Source organism: Phoca vitulina, unplaced genomic scaffold (assembly GCF_004348235.1).
Source record: "Phoca vitulina isolate PV1807 unplaced genomic scaffold, GSC_HSeal_1.0 scaffold6, whole genome shotgun sequence".
In the NCBI taxonomy this organism is placed as follows: Eukaryota; Metazoa; Chordata; class Mammalia; order Carnivora; family Phocidae; genus Phoca; species Phoca vitulina.
In genome coordinates this window covers 30,761,960-30,774,603 of record NW_022589709.1, presented here as the reverse complement: position 1 = coordinate 30,774,603, position 12,644 = coordinate 30,761,960, and the positions used below count along the sequence as shown (strand labels likewise).

Sequence of the window (12,644 nt, the reverse complement as noted above, 5' to 3'; positions counted from 1 at the left end):
TATTACAATTTCTAATTTTACTTTACTTTCTTCCATTACTTTCTTTTACCTGATCTGCATAGCCTTACCTAATTGCCTCCCTTCTTGCCAAATCTTTCAGTTTGAAAGTTCCTTTTTTTTATTTTAATTTTTATTTATTTTTTGACAGAGAGAGAGAGACAGCGAGAGAGGGAACACAAGCAGGGGGAGTGGGAGAGCGAGAAGCAGGCTTCCCTGCTGAGCAAGGAGCCCGATGCGGGGCTCGATCCCAGGACCCTGGGATTATGACCTGAGCCGAAGGCAGACGCTAAACGGCTGAGCCACCCAGGCGCCCCTGAAAGTTCCTTTTGAGACATTCTTATAGATCAAATATTTCCTTTATAAATCACCCATAATTCTCTCCTTCCAATATCTACCTCCAAGAAATATGAATCCTTATTCTGTTCTAAACTAAACTATGCCTGTATTTATGACCAGAGTTGTCAAATTTTTCATTTTCTTAAGAGTATATGGAAATCTGTACTTTTAAAGGAATCTCCTAATTTTAATATTGGTTTTAAGGGTTTTTATTTATCCAGTTGAAATAAATCTTGCTTGCTGACCATATTCTACCCAAAAGACACCAATTTATAGACTCTGTCATCAGACCCTACTCATCTCCTCATTCTTGTACTCTGCCTACAAATACACAAAATTTCCCATAACTAAAAGCAACCAAGTACACACTATTTGATATTGCCATGGTTTGATTCATTTCCCATTCCAGCCACTTCCAAAGCTTCAAAACAAACTATTCCTGCATTTCCCTGGCACCCATCTTTTTAAAAATTTTCCAATCTTTCAAGTGTATTTCAACATGGAGTGAGTGTCTTTGCCACAAAGCATTTTATGAACTGCTACGCATACTCTGAAGATGAGTGTTAGTAGACTCTTCCCGCAAGGTGCTGATAATCTCCATGACATGTAGGTATGATCCAAGAAGTGAGTAGATAGAAACCCAGACAGACAGAGCAATGGCTTATCCTCGTAATGACTTACAAAATCTGTGCAGTAATGTCCATTCATTGAATAATTAGAATTTTGCCAATATGAAATTGCAATGATTTTATTATGTAAAGGATAGTTCTCTAAAACTTTCAAAGAGTTTGATTTACTGAAATGCTCTGATTTCAACACATCAACCAATATAGCAACGTAGTTGCAGGAAAACATGATGTGTTCGCTTCCTCCATGCTCAGGAAGGTCTGGCCCTAACCTTCTTATTAGTTGTAGAATTGTACCAGAAGAAAATAAGATATAATAGATATATGCAGGCCTTGAGTTTGATTTCGAGAGCTTGTTTCAGGCAAAATGCCAAAATCTTACAAAGAATAAACCAGTACTCTAGAAAATTCATTTTCTGACTTTTGTCAATTTAGGATATAATTACTGAGACTTTTATTACAGAAACTCACATAGAAATATCCATCTATAGAGTAAATAAAATTTATTTAGAATAGTCAGCAAAATAGGAGTTGGATAGGCTCTACTTTCATCAAGTGTGAAAAGATAGAAGAAATGTATGAAGACTTAATAAAGAAGTTAAAGATAATTCTCAAAATATATGTCCATCCTGAGTAATAGAATAAAAAAAAAGTCTATTAAATGTTAGTATTCCGTTGAATATTTTATTCCATTAGAATAAAAATATTCAAAACTCACATATTCATCCTTAAATTTCTGACTGCATAATGATTTCAGTTTTATGGTTTCATATCCTTCATTGATCAACATTAAGTAGAGCTGGTTCACTCTTTTATTAAAGTATTCATACTTAAACTGTAAATCAAGCATTCAATATAAGTTTGCCAAGCCCAATGTATTCGAGAACATGATGTGAAATTTATTATGGCTTATTAAAGAAACTCACCTTATTTCCAGGACCAAAGAGGAATTGATTTTCCAACCTTCTACAGAGTGCTGGAAGATTGAAGAGCCAGCCTTTCGAATGATTTTATCAGAACTATTGACAAGGGATCGACTCAAACACAGTTCACCATCTCTGAAACAAAACAAAAATGCCAGCTCTGTGAAAGTAAGAAGGATTTTATCTAAGTAGCATAATACATAATTTGATTTGGATTACTGATTACAAATTGTCGATACAAATTTTTCTACATGGTAAACGAGGTATGAGATTGATGAAAGTTATTATAAGAAATAAGAGAATATGACTTTATCAGGACAATCTTTACACTTATTCTCTTTGAAATAAAAACATTTTTCATATAAAGAAAAGGTCTTTGTGGTGTTTAAAGAAAAAAGAAACTTGTCTTCAAACTCGATCCTCCCTCCCTGTTGTGTTTAACAATAGAGACAGGAAGTTTGGCCACTTCTCCTGCATCTGTATAATTGTGACTCTCAAGATTGTAATTTTATTTTTACAATGGAAAGAGATTTTGTTTTGGAGTAAGAAGACTTTGGAATATCAGGTGATCTGGGCATGCTGGTGATTCTTTCACTTGCTAACCTATATGTCCTTGGATAATATTCTCTTTCTAGGCCACAGTGGCCTTGCCTTATCTTGAAAATTGCAATAACATTATCTACCATGCAATGACTTTGTGAGAATTCAGTGGGAGTCTGTATGTGAAAGTAATTTATAAAGCACTATTGAAGTGCTAATTTCTAAAATTACGTTGAGTCCCAAATCATTGCAACAATGAGACACTCTCCTGATTGTTGGTGGTGGGGAGACAGATTGTAATGAGGAGAAAGAAAACTCATTCAGTAGCCATTTTTAATGGTATTTTCCATTACATCACACACACACAATCAACTGTGCTATCCCTTTCAATCAATATTGTCAGGCAAGTATATAGGTGGCGTGGTGGTGCTGGTCATAGTGCTGACAGTGACAGATACCTATGACAGCATTTGTATCACTAGGACAGTTATAGGAGAACCAGTTTATTGTTCAATAGACTATTTTCTTAGTACTTTATAGCCTAAAACCCATACTCAGAGAAATAAAATGTTACCTGTTTATGGTATAGCCCTTTCAGTATCTGCATTTATTTCTTTACATGTTAACTCTTACTTTTTTAAAATCTCAAAAATAGAGTTAAAAAGTAATATGACTATTTGCTCAGTCACAAAGTCTAAAACTGTGTTCATTATGTAGGCAATCCTCTCCTACTATCAATGGAAACATTGCCTGTGTAACAGCTGTTAGATGAATTCTGTAATTAGAGGTTTATAGTTTGGTATTTTGGTTTGCATTCTTTTTTAAACATGTACCAATTTGAAGCAACTCAAAGCATCATATGCAACTACTCCCTGTGAAATTTAGAACTCATAAAAATCAATATTTTAAACTATCCTACTGATGAAAATGATACATTTGCATGCCTATGCATGGCCAATAATAATCATTTTATAGAGGTAACTTAAGATGCTAGGAAACATAGGGTGCAATTTACTACTCAGTGGCCCAGAAGTCAATTTTTATATTACATGTTTAATGATAATAACTACATATGAATGAGAACACGGATATATACAGAACCTAACCTTCACACTTTTGGAGATATGCCTTCAAGAATATGGGTACAAACTCTCACCATTTCTAAGGGTAGGGATTTTTCTCCTATCTTCATCTTGTTAACTGGATTGTTAATATCATCTTTTTCTAACCACAGATTGCCATAATTATAACAATTATTTTACCACCAATTAACTTTCATAGGAGAAGTAAAAATATACATGGGCTGGCATTCTTAAATATCTGTGGAAGATTGTTTCGCTGACATGTAGCTAAAGGTACATTTTGCATTGCAAAATAATTGCTTTGATGTATTTAGTTATATGGAGGCTTTTCAGAACCTCCAAGACTTAAAAAAAAAAAGTGCTTTAAAAGTTTAAATCAGTTTTATATTAATGAAATACTACCATATAACTCTGCCCTTTGAACTGTTTTCACTGAACTGATGATAAACCAAAATTCAGTTTCATTCCTGGAAAGAACTTTGAATGAAAATAGCTACAACTAGTCCCACTTCTTGAAGTAGATGGAATTCCTATGTAAGAAGGCTAGACTTAGTGCAATCTGAGTCCCTGGAGCAAATTTCTTTGTATAAAGTTAAATGAGTCCCAAGGGATGTTTCCATTTGTGACCTTGGTAGTATTCTGTCTTAGAAAGGCTTTTCCTTTAATGCAAAGCATGAAGGATGTTGCCACCCCCTACTAGTTTTTCATTCCAGATCAAACCCAATTACTATACAGCTGCACTGAAAACATTTCTTGCATAGGGCTATATACAGGAATATCCAACATATACTTCTAAAGAGAAAATCACAAAACACATCAGGGAAATAATGCAGCATAAAGCAATATATTTTATAAAGTAATCCTGCTTATGTTGAGCTAAGAAAACCTTACAATGATGGTAGTGACAGAATTTAATCATCAGTTATGTTACTAGTTTTTACAAATATTTTTCTCTTTGAAATATGAGTTGCCAGGCATCACTACAACTTATTCTATTAATTCTGCAGTACATAACAAATATAATTTTGTTTCTTGAGATTAGGTCCCAAAAGCCCCGCATTCAACCCCACTGAAAACTCTTCATAACTTGGCTTTGGAATGAATGTGTTCCCCATGAACTAGGTTAAATTTCCTCCTTAATATAAAATTATAAAAGTCATTCAAAAGAAAACAACTTGCATCAAACTAAGCCTGAATAGCAACAGCAGGCAATTTGGTGTCTTCATTCCCTAAGTGTCAAACAACTAAAAATTAAGATGAGATGTACTACCTTAACCTACTGCTTATGGTTTTTAGTAGAATTTCAAATGAAACAGATCGTGGGTTTCCTGATTGATAAGTGGGTTCTACCCTAGAACCAACTGGAACTAACTTTGCTGACAATGGCAGTATTCTAACTATGAATGCTTATCTCCACTGTCAATATTATCATAAGTTTCAGAATTCATATGGACAATTATTTCGTGAGACAAAGTACACAGTCAAATTAAAAAGGAAATCTCTAGATGATAAGAAAATTAGTCTCATTTATGGTCAACTAGGAGCACAGTATGTGGCAAGTTTTAAGGAATCGCAATCAAAACAAATACTTGTGTGATAAATATTTAAGTTTATGCCACACTTTCAAATACATTATCTTATTAAACAAGCACACCCACATATTTTTATCTGTAAGACCCTTAAGTTAACACAATTATACCCAAAGAGCACACAAAGTCAGTGAAATCATGGGTCAATTGTGAGGCAAGTGCCATTTTTCCAGTTATGAAAAAACATATACATACACACACACACACAAACACACACACACACACATATATATATATATATATATATGTCAAGGATAAACCACTTTATAGCCTCATGCCTTTTGAGTTAAACTTTATTAACTAGTAATCATACCAGGCAATTAATAGGTTTGCATGAAAGGTTAAATTTCCAATAAGTACGTGACCTATTCTCAAATAATTCCTTATAAAAACCATGCTTTTAGTATTCCTCTGGAGATATGAGAACGTGGATGGTAGGCAGGAAAGTTGTGCTGGTGTTCTCTTCTGCGTGGAATGACTGCTCAATATTGTATATAAGAACAACGCTGCACTCACTCTAGATGGGACCTCCAGTTAAGAGGGGGAGGTGGAATAAAGAAACTGCCTGCATATTGCAAATGGTAGCAGGAAAACGAAATATGAGGAGGGATTTTGGCGGGGGGGGGTTCTAAGGTACAAGGATTGTGGAAGGCCCTTAACTGAACCTACTGCCCACTCTCAAGTCATGCAGTACCTCCCAAAGGTCTGAGATTGCCTGTTACCTCATTTTTCAATGATCTGGGCCAAATCTCCACTCTACTCATCTCAAAACTAGCCCCTCTAAATGGCTTGGGGGTAGAACTAGAGTCAAAGAGATCATTAGGTCGTTGGATGAGTCAACTCCTCCACTAGAAGCACTATTTGGAAGTTGAAACGAAATCATGAACTAGTATCACAAGCTTTTCCACCGAACGTTCCACCTTGAGGGAAAACGGAAAGAGCGCTCAGGAGGACTGGCTGTGGCCGCATTTTCCGGGCAGCGCCAAGTGCGCCGAGGCAGGGCAGAGCGGGCGCCGGCCGAGGCGGCGCGGGAGCTGCAGGGCGCGAGAAGCGCGGCGCCCGCAGGCGGCTCTCAGCCCTTCCCCCGCACCACCGTAATTGCGGGTTTTAATTAAGGAGGAGGAGCCTAGTTGCCCACAGAAACGTAGAAGTGATTTTTTTTTTTTTTTTAAGACGGGACCCGGTTCCCGAAATAAAGGCTCTAACCTGTCTCCTCACTCATTCTTCCACCCTCGCTGCCAGCTCTCTCGGAGGAGGGGAGGTAGCCGGTGCGTGCGTACCTCGCTTCCTGTTTGATTAACTCACGCGCCCGCCTCATGCTTTCTCAGAGGAGCAGGCGAGCAACCGCAGCTCAGCCCCAAGAGGGGGCGAGCGAAACCCAGCGGAGCTAGCCCAACCGCGGAGCCGGTGCCTGCGCCCGCCTGCTCCTCGTCGGTGCCCACCGGCCCGCGGCGTCCAGGAAAGGGCCACAGGAGGAAGGTTGCCCGGGAAATGTGGAGCGTCCCAGGTCGGTCATTTCCCTGCGAGGGACACGGGGTGTGCGCCCCCTTCCTGGCGGCGGTTTAGGGAGGCCGGGAGAGGGCTCCTGGACGGCATGGGACGCCTCCTGTCCACCTCACTGGTCCGCCCACTCCTGCTCCTCAGCCAGCCGAGGGCCCGAACCCTCAGAGTTCTGGCGAGGCTTGGCGGCTTTGTCTGGGCTCACGCTTGTGTTCCGAGCCCACCAGCCCGTAAGGGAACAAAGAGCCTCGACCCCCACGCCCAGCCTCCGCCTCTCCCCCACGCACCGCTTTATCACCTTCCCCGAGACCCCTTTGTCTGCCTGGGAAGCACAGGTCTGCCTTGCATGCCCCCGCCCCAGCCCAGAGTCCTGCTTTGCTGACAATTGAGCTAGGCTGCGTTTTCAACCCACCCACTCCCTGTGTAAGCGACCTCATATAGTTAGGATTTTTTTTTTCTTTTCCAGAATAGACCATTTGTAGATTTGTCGATGCATAACGACCATCCAGCTCATTCTTTATTTGCTTTTTCATTCCCTTCCAGTCCCTTTCGACTGTACTTCTGCTTAGTTTCCTATAAAACAGCAAATTCTCTGTTAAGTGTAAGCCTCCGTCTTGCTCACTTAAATACTCATTACTTAGGGAGGAGCAGGAATATTAAATCGAGTGCATGAAGTTTGTGTGTGTGTATGTGTGCACGCGTGCACGTTTTAGCAGTCTTTACATGCGCACATACGCGCGCGCGCGCACACACACACACACACACACACACACTGGCAAGGGCTCTATCTTCGTTTTAATAAATGCCAGGGAACATGAAAACCAGGCTGGCATCTGCCAGTGTGGAGTTTCCGATAGCGGACGCCTCCGGATGAGGGAGGATTTCCGAAACAGGACTTTGAACAGAGTTGACAACCAGGTTCACATCCTCAGAAAACACTTCCAAGCTATGTAAGCAAGCAAAGTTGCAGCCACCTCCTGGGTAAACTTCAAAGCAACAGAGGCCAGGGGAAGGGAGGAAGGAAGTGCGATATTTAGAGAACTTACTGGGGTGGGGGAAGCTTCTGAACTCATTTAGACAAACTAAAGAAATAGCAGAAATATAGTCTGTGTGAAGCTACAGTACCCAGTTTCTAAAACTGTAACCATGACGCCCATGCGTTTTACCCACAGAAGAGCAAATAGGGAAGAATCCTTGGTTGTATTGGAGTTTCTAATTCAAATGATACACAGATCTATCCAACGCCAAAGAAGAGGAAAGAAACAGGAGACGCATTTCCTGCTTTCTGGGCTTTAACTTCAGCCTTTCAGGAAGCCACCTCTCTCTACTATCTCCTTAGAGTGATAGGGCAGAGAAAGAAGGAAGGACAACCACATGGGGAATGAAGACATCTCTCCTGAGTTCTGCCCAGGGCTTAAAAGGAAGGACAAGGGCGCACGTTCTTTGTTGACACTTCTGCAGTGACTTCTCCTTGGGCGTGTGAGCCCCGGCGCCAGCACAACTGTCACTACCACCACACAGGGCAAGTTGAACTCATCCTGGGAACACGCCGTGGAGAAGCACACACACCTCAACAACAGCCTTTGTTATTTAATTCATGAGACTAAACACACAAAAGCTCATCAGAACACACATACTATCCCAACCCTCACTCTACCGTCTATATTCCCATTTCATTTATGGCTTGACTTTTTTTGTTTGTTTGTTTGTTTTGTTTTGTTATATCCTGAAATGAAGCTTTGCATTTACCCGATGAGTTGCGTCTCCTGGTGCTCCTCAGTTCTTGCTATTTCTTTTGTCTTATAAAAGATCAGGAGCAGACTTATCGTGCAGATCGTCCACCTCTTCCTAATGGAGCGCATCTTGGGTGCCCGGGAAAGTCCTGGTTGCCCCAGCTCCCTCACCTTCTCTTGATATAAAGGCTCCGTTTTGGGGAGAGACAGTCGCGGGGGGAGATCTGTAAAATTCGAGGAGAGCGTGGAGCCGGGATCTCAGGAGCAGGTCGCAAGGGTCCGCCGCGGCCGAGCTCCCGCTGGTCCTTGAGCGCTGCCCAGCGCTCTCCCTCCCGGTTCGCGCCAGCCCTGCTCGGGTCGCTCCGCGCTGCCTCCCTGGGGCTCAGGTTTCTTCTCAGATGAGACACCTTGTGCACTGGAGGTGGCGGCCGCTTCTGCAGCTGGGTTCAGGGGCGTCACTGGCCCTTCCCTTTTCCTCGCAGGGAAATGATGAGCAAAACCAGCCAATCACCAGACAGAGGGGGCGGAGGCTGCGGCTGCCTCGCGTTGCTGTCGGCTGCTTGGAGAGTAACGTCGCCGGAGCTGCCTGCACAGCGCCGGGAGAGGAAGCTTACAAGCTCACAGTGGTGTACACACACACACACACACACACACTCGCACGCACGCACGCACCAGCACTCGCACAGCCCGGGGTGAACGCAGCGCTCCAGGAGGAAGTCAGGTCGCCCTCCCGGGAAGCCAAAGCATCAGCTCTCTGGATGAGCGCGGAGATAGTCTGTCCTTATCAGCGTGGAGAGGACACCTCAGCTGGGGACAGATTAGAGACGCATCTTGCTCGAGAGATGCTTCGTTTTCGTTTTCGTATAGAGCGGAGGTGGGGGGAGGGATGCAGAAGGGGTAGTTTCTTCCTAGCGCCTTTGCTAAACATACACACTCGGACATACACACGCGAATGCACATACACACGCCCTCCCAAGTAGAGTGAATTGGAGTAGGGAGGGGGAAGTAGGATGAGGACGTTTTGTATTCCGTGCACAGCTCAATCTGGAAAGTACAAATACACACATGAACCAATTAGCTGATCGCCCACTCAGGGTGGGTGGTGGATGACCACCCCGATTTAGGATCTAGCAGGAAACAAGTGATGACAGAGGTGTCAGGCGCTTTGTGGATATTTATGTGACTCTTTTTCATCGCCATTTGGAAACTCCTCACGCAGGAGTCAAGGAAACTCCAATCCTCCTTAAACTTCACTGCGGAGAAACAGAATTCTGAGAAAAAGCAGCCCCCAAGGACATCCTTTTTAAATGCAAGTACATCCAGACACAGGAGAAAGAAAGGAAAAAAAAAAGGTAGGAAGATAAGAAGAAAGGAAAGAAGGAAGGGCAAGTTCTGCCTCAAAAGTCTCAGTGATGTGTATTTAACCTCCGTGTTCACGCTCTCCTCACCTCCTACTGTTTTTCTAACTCCTGTTGTATTGTGTGGCAGGGGAACTTTCAAGTCCTGGGTAACCCTCAGTCTGAGTACTTCCTTCACTTTTCTTTGGTCTTGCCCTCACCAAGAGAGAAGCTTGCTGCTCCGGTTGGGGTGGTACCCATGCCTTGGTTTGGCTGGTGGGAATGGGTCTGGAGGCACCCCTAGTGTGAGATCCTATCTGGAAGCCAGGAATTTCCCCCATCTATAAGCAAAGTTTCCAAGTTCTCCGCTTTTTCCCCTCTCCACCCCTTTCCCATAGGTCCAGCAGCCTCTCTCAATTGAATTACTTGTTCCTTCAGGTTGTGCAGAGGCTCCAGCTGCCATCCACTCTTGGCCCCTGGGGTTTATACTTCCCCAAGCCCGGAAATGATGAGGCCCACCACCAATCCTTGGACAGAGCTGAGCAAGAAGGGAATTCTGAGTTACTACTCCCCTGACAGCTTAAGATAACAACTATAACAGCCAGCACCTTTGCTTAAAATCCTGAGGTCCCTGCCAATGTTTGCCATTCCTCGCCTAAGGTTTAAGAAGTTAAGAGCCTCTCAGTTGCTAAGCCTCATCTTCGCAGCAGAGTGAACTAGGGGGTTGGGTCTAAAATGCTCAAAGGAGCAAGTAATTATGAGCCTTTATTGACACTACAAGTGGCCCACTGGGAGCCTTTGGAGTTTATTGATGTCTAGGCAAATCCCGCTAGCGTCTCTATCACACTGACTTCTCAACTAGCAGAAACTGCAAGAATAAAACAGCTTCTTATTTAAGTTAAAAGGGAATAGGGGCCGGGAGAGGGTGGGCAATGCATGGTTAGGATTTTTTAGGTTAATTAATTAAATTCTTTAGGTTAACATTTGGTTTTTAAACAGTAAACAAAATATTTTGGATTCTAAATAAAACACTTGCTGATGGGGATGGAGTAATATGCATCACTTAATTAAATTCATACAACATATTTTGAGCAACTAATATGGTCCATGCAATATGTGAGGACAGAGGAACACAGAGATGAATAAAATATAGCATCTAACTAGGGAGGAAGTTCGCTCACTGTGGGAAGATGGAGGGCGGGGGGACAGATTGTAAAAGAATTAAGTTGCAATGTGGCGCCATGAACTAACACCAGCATTTTAAGTATGTGTCTCCTATCTGGGTACACTACAGGGTAGAAGCAGATGGAATGTTTAAGTTGTTGGGAGCAAGGAAAGTGATCTTCCTGGGAGAGGGCACACATCAACTGGGGTTTGCAAACCTGAGGGGCAAGCCCGGCAAAGGGAGGGTTCAACACTGCAGTCAGAGGAAAGATTATGTGCACTCCGGAGAGGAATAAAATGCTGGTGCTTTGGGAAACTTTGAAGTAGTTCAATACTGTTAGAACACAAAGTGGGAAAAGGGAATAGTAGGACATAAGTTTTTAGTGTGACCATAATATATTATAGTTTTACAATGTCAAACTGTCTTCTCTAATGGGGAAGTTGTAACAAGAAAATCTGCAAGAGGAAAGTGGGTTTAATTCATGTATTAAACTTCAAGTAAATTAGGGGGAACTGTTCATCTGGCCCAAACAGACCAAAACAAACCCACCAGCAGCAAAACAAAAACACACCAAGAACTAGTTATGGGGGTACATAAGAAATTTAAACATCGATAAGAGAAAAAAAATGAACTCTCCAGCTGTAAAATGCTGCTATTTCTGTATTCATTAAGCATAACATCTTTTATATTGAGGTGAACACTTCTGAATGACTGATAATGGTTCCGTGAGACTCAAGAGATTCCCCTTTCCCATAGTTGAACAATTTTGAGTTTAGAGTGCAATTTAGTGTCACTTGTTTAATATGATTAGATTCATGAAATATGCATCCATAACAATTTGTCAGGTTAAAAAAGTAAAATAAAAAAACATACAGGCCAACACTCAGGCCAAACGGAGGATAGTCTGATTCTTCTCAATATGCAACTAGGTACAAGAACCGTAACCTAAATATTGAGTAAGAAATCTTATTGACATAAGAGTCTTTTGGACTCAACTCCTTCCATTAGAATGCCCCTTTTGATGATCCTAAGAAATTAAAGTTGTTTCTAAATTTCCATTCCATCTTTGGACTACAAGTTCTTCAATAAAGAGAACACATTTGTCTTTATTCAGCACAATTCTGCAGTTACACAGAACCCGATGAATAAATAATGCAGGTAATGGCAGCTGGTTTTAAAATGTTACTTTATCCTTTAACTTCATGTAAATCATGCTTTAATTGCTGGATGCTCCCTCTTCTTTAGCTGGAAAGAAATGGGTACACACTTTGAGTATCATAGTATAATGGCCCATAACATTTTTTTTTTTTTTTAAAGATTTTATTTATTTATTTGATAGAGTGAGAGAGCACAAGCAGGGGGAACAGTAGAGGGAGAGGGAGAAGCAGGTTCCCGGCCAAGCAGGGACCCCGATGTGGGACTCGATCCCAGGACCCTGGGATCATGACCTGAGCCGAAGGCAGACGCTTAACCATCTGAGCCACCCAGGTGCCCCCATAACATTTTTTTAATCAGTTATTTTTTAGAACGGTTTAGGTTTACAACAATATTGAGCAGGAAGTATAAAGACTTCCCTTATACCCTCTCCTCTAAACATGCACAGACTCCCCCACTATCAACATCCCACGCGAGAGCAGTACATTTGTTAAAATCAATGAAACTACATTGACATATCATTATCATCCACAGTTCATAGTTTACATTAGGGTTCATTCTTGGTTTTGTACATTCTATGGGCTTTGACAGATATATAATGACCTATGTCCACCCTTAGAGTATCATAGTTTCCCTGCCCTAAAAATCCTCTGTGTCC

At 41.9% G+C, this 12,644-nt stretch overlaps 1 protein-coding gene across 1 annotated transcript in view; it reads right to left on the bottom strand.

Annotated features, from left to right (window-relative positions):
* ST8SIA4 (ST8 alpha-N-acetyl-neuraminide alpha-2,8-sialyltransferase 4) overlaps positions 1-8,822 on the bottom strand; it is a 99,252-nt gene extending 90,430 nt beyond the window's left edge. Inside the window, exons 1-2 of the mRNA XM_032403932.1 lie at positions 8,346-8,822; positions 1,889-2,020 (exon numbers count right to left, since the gene is read on the bottom strand). Coding sequence (XP_032259823.1) covers positions 1,889-2,020; positions 8,346-8,458 — 245 coding nt within the window. The 5' untranslated portion in view covers positions 8,459-8,822. The remainder of the gene's footprint in view (positions 1-1,888; positions 2,021-8,345) is intronic.
* Positions 8,823-12,644: the final 3,822 nt, after the last annotated feature.